Here is a 17,350-nt window from a genome sequence, read left to right on the forward strand (position 1 = left end):
AGACCGTCACTTATTAAAATAAATGAGGCCCACATTTCCTAAAATATAAATATAGTGGGCATCAGTAAAAAAGAAAAAAAATATTTTATTCAGTGGTTTTTCAGATTCATGGTATTTATTTTAACAAAAATTTGGTAGTTTTACTCAATTACGTTTACTTGATTTATTTTTTAAATTACTTTTATAGAAGTATTCTTACTATGCTGTATTTTCTTTACTTGAGTTGTTGTATTGTGAAGTATCTTTTACTTTAGTAAGATCTTTGGATATTCCACTGTTAGTAACTTCACTGAATGAAAACAAGATTTTAACCAAAAATTCATCAGACACTGTCACACACCTGCAGTTTTTGTTAAAGATTTGTGAGTTTTATATTGAAAGAAACTGAAATTATGGAAAAAGAATTTTTGCCTGATTTTGTTATATTGTAACTATGTTATTTATATGAATTATTTTAATTTTGGTCCTTAAAATACCAAAATTTCCACATAACTTTATATTTGAGTCCGTCCGATGAGTAATTTTTAAATCAACCAATCAATCAATCAAATTTTATTTGTATAGCACATTTCAGCAGCAAGGCATTTCAAAGTGCTTTACATAATTAAAATAAAAACAGCATGTGAGAAAGAGATTTTATATTAAATATTAAATAGTTGGTGTTTTGATCAGTTACTCAGTACTTGAGCAGTATTTTATTTCTTTTTTACTCTTACTTGAGTAATTTCTTGCTTCTTTTTACTTTTACATGAGTAAAAATGTCAAAGTATTGCTACTCTTATTTGAGTATCTTATCTGATTTTAATTATTTTTAATTCAAACCTGCTCAGACATGTCGACAAAATTAAATATTATTCCCTATGTCTGAAGATTAATGTTCAGCCTGGTGGAGGAATAAATTTCCTTTTTCTTATTATTGAGTGAGTTTAAAATAGCAGCTCTTTGCCTTCTATTTCTAGAAATCTCCTAGCTGCGATCTGATTGGCTGAAGGCCCTGCCAATCACCGTGTCCTTGCCGCCCACTTCCGGCAGGCTCCAGTGGCGCTACACTTTTCGGTTGTTTTTGTAAGCCGAGGCCAAACTGACACAAATTAACAGGTATGTGTACTGTGTAATTGTTCGTGTCCGAGTGTAAACACGTGTTTGCGTGTAAACGTGTCAGTGTCATGAGCTAAGCTCGGCTTCAGATCACTGTTAACTGTCTCCAGATGCGATGCTAGTAGCTAGTTAGCCGTTAGCTGAGACTTTGTGAGGAGCGTTGCGGCTGACAGCGAACCTGAAACAGGTTATCGTTTCTGTCACAACCTCGGTTATGTTCGGCTCAACCGAGTGGTTTTAAAGAACTGTCCGTCTTACAGGTCGTGTTTGTGGCAGTCTGTGATGCTCGCAGGGAGGCGGGGCAGCAGAAACGTCGGACCGTCGGTGGAAACATGACTGCTGAGTAACATTTTGTTACCTTTTTCTGCTCAGTATGAACAGCGAGGAGGAATTTTTTGACGCTCAGACAGGTGAGACTGGCTAACAGAGGCGTGGCATCGTTATGGTTTCTCCTAATGTCTCAGTGAATGAAATGGGTTTTCTGTTTCTTTAAACTTCCCTCATCCCAGGACTGGAGTCTGATGATTCTGGTGAGGTCAGTTTCAAAGATGCCCTGGTGTTTGACAGCAACGAGGGGACCGATGGCAGCAGCGAGCAGGAGAACGGGGTGTGGGAGCGCAGGTGGGAAAATATCAATTAACTCAGTTTATTTATATTACTCCAACTCATGACCCATCATCTGAATGCAATTTACAGCAAAAAAAGGAGTTTCAATCCCATCATTGATGCCAAATTGGTGTTATCAAAGTGTTTTCTATCTAAAGAACTCCAGTAGTTTGCATTAAATTATTATTGAATCTCAATGAATGTGGCTATTTTATCGTTCAATTTGTACGGGTTCATCATGCAACATAAAGCTGCTTTTTATCTACAATAATTTTATGTGCAGATTTGAATTTGTTTTTGCTTTTTGTCTAAACTAGATACTTAAATCAAACAGTCAAGTTTATTTACTTGGCATATTTCAGCAGTTCAAAGTGCTTTACATCATGAAAACGGATGAAAACACATAATAGAGTCAACAGTTGTAAAAGCAAATAACAGATGTTGCAATTTGTAATCATCATCACCACACATCAAATGTATTGGTCAACATTCCATTTATTATGGTTTAAAATTGATTCTAAACTGGAGTGTTAGCCTTATTTAAAGGAACTCAGTGTTTCAGCTGTTTCCTGGAAGTTTGTTCCAGATTTGAGGTGCATAGAAGCTGAAAGCTGCTTTTCAGTGTCTATTTGGTCATTTGTGTCTTACAGTCAATCTTCAGAAAACAATATACTTTAGGACTAATATTTTAATGCTAACCAAGTCCAGTCAGTTGTCACAAACAAGCTTCATTTATAAGTTTTAGGCAAGATATTGATTTAGTAAAGAGCTGAAGAAAGTCATGCTTTTGTAACATGAACAGAAGTCATGACATGAACAATAATATATTAGAATATTATTGAAAAGTTAAATTATTTCAGCATCTCTCATGTAATTACACAGAGACTGATGTTTTAAAACCTTTCTTTTTGGCAATTATGATTTATTTTCCACGTACAGATAATGAAAACACAACATTTAAGATCTGAATATTTAATCAGACCAGTTAAAATATTTGTCTCACTCTTGTACTCAACCTTCTGATCTGATTTTATTTACATCATATTTGATATGAAGGTTTAAAAACTTGATGGATTTACATTTTACAGCGACTGCTCTGATTATTTGGAGTAATTTAGCTTCTGATGTAGAAATGTTTTTATCTCGTGAATGAGAGTTGTGTCTAAAGTAAACCTTATATGAGGGTTTTTGGCACAAAAAAGTAGTAAATTTTTGCCTTAAACCGAGTTAAAGGCTGAAATATGAAAGAAGGAGCTGAGCTTGCTGAATGTTTCCAAAGTGAAAATTGATTAAAAACTATATACCCTGTTACAGTGAACATAAACAAAGAAGAGATTTGATCAGTCAGTGTGGAGTCCACTGAGTTCTTTCCTGGAAACGGTGTAAAAATAAATAGGCGGCGGTGCATGCAGAGAGCGCAGCGTCGCAGGATTCAGTCGGGTTTTGTTTACAACACAATGAGGTTACAGGATGAGATTTCCTTCAGACCCAAAATACAAAATATGGTTGTGACCATCATAAACGTGCAGCAGGAGGAATCACTAGAGAACAACAAAGATTCAGAGATAAAGAAGGCTTTTTACCTGTCTTTACCGGCTCATTTATTCACGTCTTAGCTTGTTTGTGACAATTAATACAAACATTCAGAAAACCTCTGAATGTTTGTATTAATAGAAGGTAGTTGTTAATGTCTTGTATAACAAAAGTAATCTGTAAACTGTTTGAATACAGGAATGTCTTCAAACAAGTTTTGATTTGAGAAAACTTTTTAGTGCATTTTAAGTTTAAATGGATAAAAAAAAAATTGTTTTCATTCATGTGGAGCTACCATTACTTAAAATTGAGTGTGACGTAATAAAAAATAAATACGAGAATAAAGTCATAATGTTATCAGAATAAAAGCATAAAAATAGAAGAAAAAAGCTGATAGTATCAAGATCTGACGTGACCAAAATGACAAGTTTGTGTTTCTTTCTTCAAAATAAACTATTTTGTTTTCACAATAGCCTCAAAGTCCTGCTGCTGATAATTTGATTTTGATGTTTTAAGGATTAAATATTTCCTTATTTATTAAACCAATACAAAAGTATAAAGTTATATATTAAATCACAAGATGCTCAACATTCCTCATTTTAATTTTTGTTATTTTTTATGTGGAGTTCTCATAAAATTACCACTTTATTCTCCTAATATTTATTCCGGTAATGTTACAACTTTATTCTCGTAATTTAAAAGTAATAATTCTCAGCCTGGCTTTAATGCTTCTTTAATTTATTTATTTTTTTGGCTGCTTTTTAGCAGTTTTTTAATATCCTTTTGTCTAAATGTGCGCCAGGAAAGCCCTGCCTGGAGAAACAATCTCCAGGAGCAATTTCAGTGTGTGGAGCATATTGAAGAAATGTGTTGGAATGGTGAGTCCCAAAAAACCCCAAACTCATCCAAAGGGTAGCAGAGTTGTGTGAATGCTAAAGTTTTCTCACAGCTTTATTTCGTAATTGTTGAAAAGTGACATTTCCAGTTATTTCTGACAGTGTTTTGCCATAATTACAAATGAATTTAATTTGCCTCCGATCGCAGGAGCTTTCCAAAATCGCGATGCCGGTTGAGTTTAACGAGCCGCTGAGTTTTCTCCAGAGAATCTCGGAGTACATGGAGCACACTCACCTCATCCACAGAGCCTGCAGCCTGTCGGACGCCGTCGACCGCATGCAGGTAGGGACGCGATTATTTCCTCTGGAAAGAATCGCAGTTTAATCACAAATTAAACTGATCTAGATGAGCTGTTTGGCTCCAAAACCTGCAAAACTTTTCTTTAATGATCCGTGAGAAAATATTTTTTTCTTATTGAACGAATCGCTGCTTATTTTCTTCTAAGATATGTTGACATATTAAATACAAAGGTGAAGGAAGCAAAAACACTTTATCCAGAATCAAGTCCTTATTTTATCATCTCTGACCCGTCCCGTTACATTTAATGTGTATTTATTGAGATGAAGGGTGTAAAATGCAGCATTTTTTTGTCAGAAAAACATTACTCTCTTTTTCTAATTATTATTATTATTATTATTATTATCTTTAATCCCTGAACATTAAATTCTCTTAGCACAGCCAAATAAATAAAAAAATTATTCATAAGTTGAGATAATTACAGATTTAAAACAAATGTAATGTTGTATTAATGCTTATGGAACAAATATGTAGAAAAAGCAGTCAAAAAAGAAAACTAAGAGTAGATTAAGTTTTACTTTTATTTAAATAATAAAACGTAATATTCTATCAAAGTATAATAGTGAACTTAAACTGCTGTATCATTACATAAATATTATATCTTTTGTTTTTATGTCTTCACTGAGTGTTTTGTGCTTAAGATCAATATTTTTGCTCCTTTTTATCCAAATCTTTTGTTAATATCAACATGTAACATATTCACATTAAACTGTAAATAAATATAATTAATTATAAGCTGAGATAATTGAAAACAAGGTGTGTGTAACTTCATTAGCGCAGACAGAGCATCTGCATAGCCTGTGAATGCGTCTAATTAATTAAAATTATCAGGTTATTGTGACAACATTGACCCAGAAGCTGAATATCTGTGACATATTTGAAGTCTCTGATTTACAACACAGCTTCTCTTCACCTGTTTATCAGCTAACGTTAGCCAGCGTATCACATTTTAAAGAGGCAGAGAGTTTGTTTTCTTACAGCATCTTTATCTGCCACTGAAATTATGCACGTCAGATGTGAAGTGGCGTGATTGGGGTAAAATGGTTCTGATCCGGTTCTCGTCTGGGTCACAGGTTGTTGCTGCGTTTGCCGTTTCCGCTGTAGCATCTCAATGGGAGAGAACTAGAAAGCCATTTAATCCTCTGCTGGGGGAAACATATGAACTCATAAGGTAAAACCCTACATTTATTTATCCTAATATCTACCAGCGTTTCTAAGATTCTGCGCCTGTTTTCTGACTGATTTGTGTGTTTTTTGTTATTTTAGGGAGGATGAAGGATACAGATTGATCTCTGAGCAGGTGAGCCATCATCCCCCCGTCAGTGCCTTCCACGCTGAGTCTCTGAAGCAGGAGTTTGAGTTTCATGGCTCCATCTGCCCAAAGCTGAAGTTCTGGGGTAAAAGTGTTGAAGCTGAGCCTCAAGGCACAATGACGCTGGAGTTATTAAAGTAAGCTTTTACTCACTTTTTTCATTCATTTTTGTTGTGCGTATTGTTGCTTTTATTTACTTTGTAACGCTGCAACTGATTATTATTTTAGCAATTCTGTTGGTTAATCAGAGCAAAATTGGCACATTCTACAGGATTTTCATTTAACCACTTAAGTCTTTTTTAGAATATTAAAATACATTAAAATATGCAAATAATTAATTTTTTAAATGAGAAAAGAAACATTTCATTATTTATGTTTTTTGATTTTTCATCTTAAACCTTTGTTTCAAATGATGTTTTCCCCAAAACAACTCAAGTGGCATCGTTTAGTTTATCTGGTTCAAATTCACTAAAGAAATGCATATTATTGCATTTTATGTAATAAAATGTTTCTTTTCTTACTTAAAAAAGAAACTGATTTGTTCGTTTGAATATTTTAATGCGAATAAAATATATATTAATGCAAAATATTTTTACATTAATAAACAAGCAGTAATTAAGCTGTTTTTTTTCTACAAATGGCTTTCTTTTTCAGTCTGTATACTCCAGCTTACTATTAATCGATTACTAAATTAGTTGATGATTATGACAATAATTGATTAATCGTTTCAGATTGAGCTAGCTAAATATGATGCTAGTTGTTCAGGAAGCAGCTTCGTATTTAATCTCAATGTGGAAGTTTGGATCTTTCTTGGATTATCAGGACTGATGCTGTATTTTTACTGTAGACATAAAGAAGCGTACACCTGGACGAATCCAATGTGCTGCGTCCATAACATCATTTTGGGGAAACTCTGGATCGAACAGTACGGAACAGTGGAAATAGTCAACCACAGGTACGGTTACTGATGCTGGAAAAGCTTGTTGTGAGTTTTTATCCCTCATTTATGCTGCCTTGATTCCCTCAGCACTGGAGATAAATGCATCTTGAACTTTAAACCCTGTGGGATGTTTGGAAAAGATCTTCACAAAGTCGAAGGATTTATCCAAGACGAAAGGTGAGAACAGGAGCAGGTCGGGTACCAGGGCTGGGCGATTAACCCATTTTATCTATTCATTTCATTTTTGGGTTTTCAAAGGTTTAAATTTTGGAAAATATGGATTCTCTCCCCCCCCATCATTGCACTTGTTGGGTTTCCATAGTTACGAGTGATGCCAGCTCACCAAGGCAGCCATCTTGTTTAAGCTTCTATTTATTTGGACTTTGATATCAGATCAACTCGATGACAAAGTATTACGGCCAGGATACAAATATTTTTTTATTATAAGAATAAAATCATAATATCAGGAGAATTAAGTTATTTTTTATCACAACTCCTGCATAACCCACGTATTGAGGCCCTGGTCCTTATGGCAGTGGTCGCAGGTTCAATTCCCAGCCTGGTGACATTTGCCACATGTCTTCCCCCTCTCTGATTACCCTCTTTCCTGTCAAAATACTTTCAAATAAAGGCCACTAGAGCCAACAAAACCTTTAAAAAAAAAACTATCTTTTTCCTATAATAATCGCCCAGCCCTCCTGAATCCGGTCTCAGGCATAAAGTGTGATTGTTTGTTTTCTGAACTGATCGCGTCACTGCGGTCGGACCAGTAAGAAGAAGAGACGCGTCATCTACGGGAAGTGGACGGAGAGCATGTACAGCATCGACCCCAAGCTTTATGAAACAAAGAAGGCAGAGAAGAAGACGGGGAGCGACCCACAGAAAGAGGTGAGAAACCTTTGAGCCGATTTCATTTCTCTCACCTCGTCTGCAGAGCAGAAAAGCCTCCCGTCACTCCGGCTGGAGACCCGGCTGATCACTCATCATCTGGGACTAATTTACTGTCTTTGCCAGTTTTTTCTCTGTTAATATTCACAACCCTTCCGAAACGTTTCCAACAGCTGAAGCTGCGTGGTCTCCATCCGGCGGGAAGGGAGCGTTTCTGCAAACTCATGCGATTGTCAGTAACCTGTTTTACGTGTCACTGACTCTGTTTTCTCAAACGGCATCTCTTCCTTTCACAATAACACGCAGTGGCGTTAGCGTAAGGTAAGGTAACGGCGTGTTTGATATCTCTAGTGTGCTGCTGCTGTTGTCTAGTTATGTTTACAGTGTACTTGTTTGACTAGATCATTGCCAGCACCTAAACCATGATGTCTTGCAATGACATGCCGTTGTTGCTTGAAACGTTTTGAGTTTGTGGCAACCGTAGTTCCCATGATTCACCTGTTTGCACTGAACCGTCCGCTCGGTTGGTTTGGCCTCGACGGTTTGAACGTGACAGCTTTTTAAAAAATCTTTCTGTGTGTGTAGGGATGTAGCTATGAAGTGGAGGAGGACGACGAATTGCCAGAAGGTCAGGATACGGTGACTGTGATACCAGGAAGTGCCTTACTGTGGAGGATAACGCCGCGGCCCAGTCACTCAGCGCAGGTCGGCTCTAAACTCTGCCTCCATCACAGGAATCAGAAACATTTTGCAGTTGATCTCGAGGATTTAAAGTGATCACCTTTTAATAGATTAGTCACGTTATCAATCTGTCAGCGCTGAACCTCAGCACCTGCCAGCAGGGCAGGTTCATCCGTTCTGCACTTTCGAGTAAAAATTACTGACGACTCATCGTCTGTTTTTCATCTCAAAGTCCTGGACTTTATCAATGTCTTTGATAACAGAGGCTAATTTTGCTGATGCTATCAATATTATTGTCTCTCAAACCACAATGCGTCTTTTTTATATATATATTCAGTGGATGTGAAATGTTTTGTTATTTACTGCTGAATCTGAGATAAGTATTTACACCCTGACCTAAAACCGATTGCAGAAGTCTGAGAAGATGTTTGGAAAGTTTGGAGTCTCTGGTTTGAGTCTTGCCTAGAGAGCGGGTTCAGCTTTGCGTCAGTAAGTAACTTTTCACCAAATCTGACAAAAATCACATGTGGAGTACCACAAGGCTCATTCCTGGACTCCCTCTAATTTAATATGTACATGCTCACATTAGCTCAAGTTATAACAAGTAATGAGATTAGCTACCACAGCGACGCAGATGATGCACAATGAACCCATATAGACTTTGAGTAGATGCTTAGAACAGATAAATGTGTGGATGTTACATAACAGAAACTGAAGTTTTGGACCTAAAGAGGAACGATCTAGAGTCAACGCACAACTTCAGTTATTGCAGCTGGAAACTGGAAATCTGGGAGTAGAGATGAACTCTGACCTGAACCTTCAGAGCCACATCAAGACGGTTACAAAGTCAGCCTTCTATCACCTGAAGAACATTTACAGGATTAAAGGATAAAATATGCCAAGAAGTTCTAGAGAAACTGATCCATGTATTTATCTTTAGTCGTATTGATTACTGCAGCAGCGTCTTTCTCGCAAATAAACCTGAAATGACTGAAAAGTTGCTGGAGCCAGTCACAAATGATTTGTAAATTAGTAATTTAAACAAACAAACCAAAACATTTAATAGGTTACTGTGTCCTTCTGGAGCACATTTTTAGTTTCGCATTGACTGTAGTGAGTTTATTTGGTTTGTTTGGGGATCGTTGACCCAGTGAGTGTAAAAGTTTCGGGCGTCTTGTGTTTTTTCTTTTTGGTAGATGTATAACTTCACCAGCTTTGCTGTGACGCTGAACGAGCTGGAGCCCGGCATGGAGAGGCTGCTGCCACCAACGGACTGCCGGCTGAGGCCCGACATTAGAGCCATGGAACATGGAGACATGGGTAAGTAGACAAAACAAAAACATTTTGATGTTTTATTAATTTGCTTTATTACTCTTGATTCTTCTGCTTTCGTCAGACTTAGCCAGTGCAGAGAAGGAGCGATTAGAGGAAAAACAGAGGGCTGCACGCAGAGAACAATCAGAGGGTGAAGAGGAGTGGTCGACCAGGTCAGAGCTAACAGCTGCCAGTCTTCTTTAGTCTGATACCCCTAAATAAAATCCAGTGCAACCAGTCGCCTTCCTACATGACCTTATTCTTAAGTCTGTTCCTCGGGTTGTAACATGGGAAATAATTTCACTGGAACTGGAACGTTTTCATCAATACTGATGTAAAACAAACTCCTATATCTTGCTGAAAAGTTACTTGTAAATTAGTTTTGTCTTATTCCAAGTGTAATAAAAGATTTGCACAAGAAACTGGGTAAAAATACTTGGTGATAATTTTTGTTTTTACACAGTATCCATACAATTAAATTTGAATTATTTAAGAAATTGTTAAAAAACCATTTATTGGTACCACTTTCCTTTTCACTGACACTGAAATTGTTTCATGTCATAAATGTGGGTGTTGCTGTTTGACCTCTGATGACCTCAGGAAACTTTTTATTAATATCTTTAAAGTGATAGCAGCACAAACAAAAACTTCCATTTTGTTAGAGCTTCACTCAGTTCTTGTGTTTCAGTTAAAACGTTCGCTGATGTCTGTAGAGTCATTATTAATTAAAAAGATCAAAGGTAAATTGTTTTGTATCTCCAGGAACTTTTGATTTCTCTCTAAAAGCAGGTTTCGTCTGTTTCCCTTCAGGTGGTTCCGGATGGTAACAAACCCTTTCACCGGAGCCGAGGACTGGCAGTACACAGGCGGATACTTTGACAGGAAGTACACGGACTGTCCCAACATTTACTGACACAAAAAAAGAGAAAGAAACTCTCTGTGTTTCTGGAAAATGTTCACTTTATTTCTCTGCATCTCAAATCTCTGCGACTTGAAAACCGGGCAGGTTACTCAGACCGGCACTGTATCTCTGTTAGAGCAAACCGTTAAGAGACTGTGAACGTGCTCTGTGGGAGAGCTTTAGAGAAATGTTGACGTCAGACATCTTCATCATTATTTACCCTAAATGCTCGTCATTTAAGGGTTTTAATCCAGCCACCGGTGGGAGCTCTGCAAAACACAAACGAGCTGCAGAAGCGTTTTAGTTCACTTCATGTTGCATTTAAATATCAGGGATTATTTAAACACATCCGCTACTTTTATATAACCGACTCTGAAATTAGATGTCTATTTTATTCAGCACCATGTATCTTTAAAATGTCACAAGTGTTTCTGTGAATAGAGATTAAAAAAAAAACAAGCTGCTTTTAACCATGTTTACGTTTATCGTAAGCAGATATTGTTGGTACAAATATATAGTTGTGTTTAGAGAACAAAAAATATAAAAATACAATGGTGCTTGCATGTTCACCAAGATGCTAATAGACAAGTTAGAGCCATAAAATAATGATTTCCTGCACTGAGTATAGAAACATTTATGGACAAACTCTCTGAGTTTGACACTGTGGCTGTCTTTCACCTTTATGCTCTGAAAAACACAACAGAAACAAAGTGTCAGAAATCCAGTTAAGAAAACTAAATGATTATTAAGCTTCTTCTCCTTTTTCTAAACCTTTAAACGTGGAGCCGTGGAGCCCCCTAGAGGACAAATTAAAAAAACTATTTTGCGTTCTCTAGCGATAAATTAGCAAATGCACCCGGGTCTATTTTTTATACAAAAACATTCTTAGATCTTTGGTGCAAAAAAAACACATTGAAAATGAATCTAGTGCTGTGTGTTTGTTTGTTTTGTAAACCAATCAGACTACCAGTATGAAAAACACAATCAAAACATTCAGATGACTGTGAAAATAACTCAAAAATAGTCAAAATAGTTTAGATGTATTTTTCTTTCCTCCTTAGAGAAAGTTTCTGTTTATTTCTTAGAAGGGATGGAAAACCCATGTTTGACCTGCTTTGCTTTCTTACAGCAGAAAATATTTCAGTATTCAAGTGTGTACATTATTTCAAAGGGAAAAAAATCCCGCTTGTCGCTTACGGGGCTCCGTACGGAGCAGAATGTTGGCATGGATGTGTTTTTTTTTGTGTGTGTGTGGAAAATTTAAGCTAATTTGCACCTTTAAAATGATGCCAAACTGTCTCTTAGTTGAAACTCAACAAAAGCGTCAAAATAAAAGGGAAATGTTGCTTTGAGAGCGTCTGTGCGCTCTGGATAAATGCTGGGTTTCAAAAGGAGAGGCGCAGCCCTGCATGACAGAGAAAGCTTTAAGTTTCCGTGCGGAAGCCTGCGCTTCATTTTCAGCCTCGCCTCGTGACCCCGGGTCGCTGCAGACGCTGTGTACCTATGAACACCGACCCATCCTCTCCGCCCTCCTGAAATGTGAACCCTCAAACTCTGATTTCCCCTTCAGATGCGCCGAGTGCTGAAAGTAAAACACTAAATAAGTAGATGCTGCAGCAGATTTTTGTTGCTGTTGAGCATATAAGCTGCACATTTGAGAGCTCACAGTCCTATGCACTTATATGTACAGTGAGAGTTTTCCCTTTACTCTGATTTTTAAAGCACTTTCGAAGCCTGCAGGTTCAATCTGACGGATATTTTCATCCTTTTACCCCCATGTCTCTTTACTTTGTTGATGATGTTTACACTGTTTGTTCTTTTCCTCCTCTCTTCGTACTGTTACCCAAAACCATATGCATACAAGCATATTTAAATAATAAATTATGGACTACAAAATGAGCTGCTTCGTTGTGGTTTTTAAGCGTTCATGGTGTTCAGTCAGAAAATGAATAAGAATAAAATAGGTGTTTCAGTTAGAAAATGGGTTGTTTTCTCTTTACTTTTGTTTTAAAATATTTTCTTGTATATAGCTTTTTATTTTTTTATTACTATATGATGCTGAATAGATTTTTCATTTTATGGAAATTAAATTGGGTAGAACTGGATAGAATTAAACAGTTTTTTAAAATCTTAAATACAAAATGTATAATTTTTTTATACAGTTTTGGCTTAATTGAAGTTGGAGTGTGTTGTTTCACCAAAATGGCTTTTTTACAGCAGACATACTCCAGTTAATGATTAATCAGTTACTAAATTAGTTTATTTCTAAAATTTTTTGATTTAGAATAAATATATTTTTACTTTGTAAGTATTCACTTAAGGTTAGATTCTTTAGCTTGTGTTATGTTGTGTATATTTTGTATTTATTATTTTCCATATACTTAAAGTATAAAGTAAAAAATACATAGACATAAAAAACTCTTATTTTAAATAAGGAATAATAAAAAGTGACAAGTTTTGGTGCATTTTCCCCAGCTTTTTAAAGTCTAAATGTAATGTTGCTTTATCTGTCTTTTTGTTAGCTTTAATTTTATTTATTTATTTATTGTATTTAACAAAAAAGTCATATAAAACATTTTTGGTTATGTTTTTAGCCTTTTTATCAAATTTATTACACTATAAAGAAATCACTTCCATATAATTCAATTTAAAAAAATGTAAATATTGATAATGACATTAATACTTTTTGATAATATTTTTACATTATAGTCAAAGTTTAATATGATTTGTAAAATTTGTTTATTCACTAATTTGTCTAAAGTATTTTTCACAATTAGGGAAAATAAGAAATTAATTTGGAAAACAATCTGCATCTTAGTGCATTTTTAGCCTGGTTTAACCTCGGAGTAATGTTTGTATTGGTTACATTTATTTTCATTCAGCTGCTGATGTAAAACACGCATCAAACTAATTACGTAGTAAAAATAAAATGATAGCATACATTTATTTTATTAACCTTGTTATATCTTTTAGTTTGACGTGTTTAGTGTTAGTCTAATTTAATTATATTACACTGCCAGCGGTATAATAAATATAAATTTGATTTACTTCTGTGTCTTCTAGTTTGACGTGTCAACCTAACTCTGTTATCTCTACCGAACATGCGCAGCAGGTTTAAACACCCTCACGTTGACGCTCGGTTGAGCCAATCAGAACGAAGCTCCGCCGCTGGTCAGCCAATCACAACAGGCGTCGCAGACTTTTGCGGTTTTGCAGCTGAAGGAAAATTTCGACAGAAATGTGAGTATAAATGGTGTTTTTATCCGGGTTTCTGGTCTACATTACGGCTCTGGCTGCATGGTAAGTCGGTGGGGGTGAAATGTGAAGCCGCAGCCGAGCGGTGACGGCTCGGAGCTGGAAACAGACCTCTGTGTGCAGGATGCAGAGTCATGTCTGTCTGCGGCAGGACTCCGCTCCAGTTCATCTGTGTTTATGGGAGAACTGGGACAAGTCTGCTTCCAGTTGGATTCACACTCGTATATCAGTTTCCACAGAATAGTCCGACAAAGATAAAATGTGTTTTTTATTGTAGGCTGTGAAAGAAAAGCACATGAGACTTTAAACATCATAAGTATTTTTAAATTTTTAATATCAAACCTGTTTTCATTCTTAATCTTACAGCTTGAATCTCATTCAGAGGACTTGATCTTAGTATGTTGCATGCAAAATTCATTTACTGCGTTGATAAGTGTATATAATTGAAAGGTTCAGGTATATTTGACTAATATACTTGTCAAATATCAAACCAATAAGTAAAAATAATGCTTTGAAGCTTTGTTGCAGAATTTCTGTGGAGCTAAATTGGGGCCATTAAAATGTGTTTATAATCAACATTTTTGAAACAGAAAAAAGTGTAAACTAAAAAATATTGAAACTGAAGAAATCTGTTTTAGAACTTTAAGAATTAAAACATTTGAATTAAAAAAATTAACTTAAAACTACTTGAAACTGAGAATTTAAAAAAGTTAAACTACCTTTGAGATTCAAAGTTTGTTTTTTATTTCAGTTTCAAAATTATTTTTAACAAATTTTATGACCCCAGATTGTCTCTTTATATTTCTTCTTCAATCCTTTCAGTTTAATGGGTTCAAGTTTCACATTGAGGAGTAACAATACTGGAAAAAACACTTAAAAGACCAGAAATTCACAAAATAAATCTGTAGATAATAGGATATTTGCTCTGGTTAAATATCCATCCACAGACTGGAGAAATTTAAACTTGCACCAGTTATTTTATAAGTTTGTTTCATGTAACGGCATATTAGGACCATTTTACAAAGAAAACAGAGGAGTAAGTTTTAGCCAAAATTTGGGGATTTTTTTTTTCTTGTTGTTGGCCAAAAAAAAATCACATTTTGGTGATTGTTTTAAAAAAAATCTAGAAAAAAAAACAAGGAAATTTCTGAGCTTGAAAAGTAGAAGGTTTGTTTTAAATAACTCTGATTAATCTCATAATTTTTTTAGTAAAGAGAACAAGAAAATTTCCTAGTTTGAAAAGTTGAAAATGTTCGACTTTTTGAAATGTTCTTGGCTTTTCTTTTTCATTTTATTTTATTTTATTTTTAGAATATTTACAACTTTTGAAACTCAGAAATTTACTTTTTCCCCCCTCAAATTTCTGAGATTAATCTCAACATTTCTGAGTTTTTTCCTAGCAAATTTTTGACTTTTCAAAGTCAAAAGTTTTTGTCTTTTCTATAAATTTTTTGTGATTTATAGGTAGAAATGTACTCATTTTCTTCTAGCCACAATGGCCCCATAACACCATCGTAGTTTTATTAAACGACAACCCTGTATTTCAAGACGTCCATGTTCATGCTGAGTTCATGTAAACCTCTGAGCGGAGCCGTGGAGTTGAACCACCTTCCAGATGTTTGTGTCTCCCTTCCTGCAGTAAACCATCCTCCTCCTCATGGCGTCCGGCGCTCTGTTCCCCAGCCTGGTGTCCAGCTCCCGCGGCTCCTCCAGCAAATACCTGGTGGAGTTTCGGGCCGGTAAGATGACGATGAAGGGCAGCACGGTGACCCCCGACAAGCGTAAAGGTCAGGTCTACATCCAGCAGACGGATGACTCCCTCATCCACTTCTGCTGGAAGGATCGAACCACCGGGAATGTGGATGATGTAGGCAACAGAGTGGATTTTTAACCAAACTGACCTGCAGCTGGGTTTTCTAATATCACCTTGATTCCTCCGTTTAGGACCTGATTATCTTCCCTGATGACTGTGAGTTTAAACGGGTCAACCAGTGCACCACCGGACGGGTTTATGTGCTGAAGTTTAAAGCCGGCTCTAAGAGACTCTTCTTCTGGATGCAGGTTTGAAGCCAAAACACATCAAAATCTGTCGACTTCATCACTAATTTCCTCTTGGAACATTTTTGGCAACAATCGTCCTCCACAGGCTGTCTGGAGGCTGTTTCATGCTATTTGGCACTTCCACTAAAAGTGGAGCTAATTTTTTGAATAGCAAAAACGATTAATCGCAATAACCATGATTAACCGATTATTGAAATAATCACCAACTAATTGAGTAATCAATTAATTGTTAACTTGAGTATACAGACTTAAAAAACAACATATATAGAGCAGTAATTGAGCCAAAACTTGTAAATATGTTTTAGTCAAATCTCCTCTAGAGGAGAGTTTTACCCGGCTCAGATTTACTAAATGAATGCTGTTATTGCTTTTTCAGCAATAAAAATGTTATTTTCATATTTAAAAAAATAAATTGAATTATTTGTTTATTTGAATCTTTTTATGTATTTCTAGTATTGTATAAAAAAGCTTAATTGATTAAATGAAAGATCTGCAGATTGTGTTTTTTTCTTTCCAATTAATCAATAAAATAATAGATATAAGGATGGATTAATCAGATGTGCATCACACTTTTCAGATATTTTTCTGTTGAAAAATTGAAGATGGTCATTCTTCCACTCAATTATTATCCACTTTGCATAGGTTTGTCAAATCCAAATCAGATGCATTGAAATTCAAAAGCTGTGAATACTTTTATTCACTTTTATTATGACAGCAATGAAAGTTACTTCAAACTTATAGAGTGTTAGTTATTATTTTCTGTTTTCAGGAACCGAAAAACGATAAGGATGACGAGTACTGCCGCAAAGTGAATGAGTACCTGAACAACCCGCCCATCCCAGGCGCTCTGGGCAGCGGCGGCAGTGGAGGTCACGACCTTTCTGCGTTGGGAGGTAGAATAGCCAATAATTAAACTTTATGATGATAAACCCTCAGTTCTGTATGACAGTTAATTCCTTTTTCTCTTTCTCTAAAGGCGAGGGTGGTCTGCAGAGCCTTCTGGGTAACATGAGTCACAACCAGCTCATGCAGCTCATCGGACCAACTGGACTGGGGGGGATTGGTACGTGAAGGCAACAGTGTGGAGATAATGTGTTGTAAACGATAAATTTATAATTAATTGTCATTTAATTGTTTATTAGATTAAATTACTAATGAAGTCCGCATAGACCGTCTTTTAGTGTTGTAGTTTGGCCGCCATCCAGCAGAGGGCACCGCTGGTCACCCGTAAGCGGAGCCGTTGAAGCAGATTAAAAATGGCGGCGGCGCCATTCTGTAAAGGGAAAGAGAAACGGTCCAAACTGAACCCGGTGTGAGAGGAAAAATACACATTATGCGGCTCTGTTTTGAAATATAAACATTCGACAAATTAATTAAGTCATCACCTTTAATAGCGCTCATTTAGCCAAGCTGTCTGTCGGAACCCCGTCGACTTTATCAGTACAAAATTACCGATTTGCAACGAAGGCGAGGAGGTGATGACAGAAAAGGTGAAGAAAAATGGAAACATGGTGGGGGGAAAATCCTCTCCATGAAGTTATTTCACTTCATGGGGCGAAGTTTGAAC

General features: G+C 36.1%; 2 protein-coding genes across 4 annotated transcripts in view; both read left to right on the plus strand.

Moving 5' to 3' along the window:
- Window positions 1–986: 986 nt before the first annotated feature.
- On the plus strand, window positions 987–12,366 carry LOC103139090 (oxysterol-binding protein-related protein 2-like). Of its 2 annotated transcripts, none has more exons than XM_007553569.2 (14): window positions 987–1,098; window positions 1,359–1,508; window positions 1,608–1,719; window positions 4,040–4,115; window positions 4,282–4,416; window positions 5,505–5,602; window positions 5,698–5,880; window positions 6,591–6,698; window positions 6,771–6,860; window positions 7,454–7,571; window positions 8,157–8,276; window positions 9,449–9,572; window positions 9,649–9,739; window positions 10,377–12,366. In XM_007553569.2, exons 2-14 carry the CDS (start codon window positions 1,472–1,474, stop codon window positions 10,477–10,479), a joined length of 1,395 nt encoding a protein of 464 aa, XP_007553631.1. In that variant the 5' UTR covers window positions 987–1,098; window positions 1,359–1,471; the 3' UTR covers window positions 10,480–12,366. The 2 variants fall into 2 exon arrangements, with proteins under 2 accessions (XP_007553631.1, XP_007553632.1); XM_007553570.2 differs by lacking the exon at window positions 987–1,098 and adding an exon at window positions 1,159–1,285.
- Window positions 12,367–13,604: 1,238 nt separating this feature from the next.
- The window catches only part of LOC103139092 (proteasomal ubiquitin receptor ADRM1-like), a 7,352-nt gene continuing 3,606 nt past the window's right edge, over window positions 13,605–17,350 (plus strand). Inside the window, exons 1-5 of one of the 2 annotated variants that reach the window (XM_007553572.2) lie at window positions 13,605–13,707; window positions 15,362–15,589; window positions 15,667–15,783; window positions 16,553–16,676; window positions 16,760–16,846. In XM_007553572.2, the coding sequence (XP_007553634.1) occupies window positions 15,380–15,589; window positions 15,667–15,783; window positions 16,553–16,676; window positions 16,760–16,846 (538 nt within the window). In that variant the 5' untranslated portion in view covers window positions 13,605–13,707; window positions 15,362–15,379. Of the gene's footprint in view, window positions 13,708–15,337; window positions 15,590–15,666; window positions 15,784–16,552; window positions 16,677–16,759; window positions 16,847–17,350 lie in introns of both variants that reach the window. The other variant, XM_016672260.1, reaches the window with a different exon arrangement.

Source organism: Poecilia formosa, unplaced genomic scaffold (assembly GCF_000485575.1).
Source record: "Poecilia formosa unplaced genomic scaffold, Poecilia_formosa-5.1.2 Scaffold57, whole genome shotgun sequence".
In the NCBI taxonomy this organism is placed as follows: domain Eukaryota; kingdom Metazoa; phylum Chordata; class Actinopteri; order Cyprinodontiformes; family Poeciliidae; genus Poecilia; species Poecilia formosa.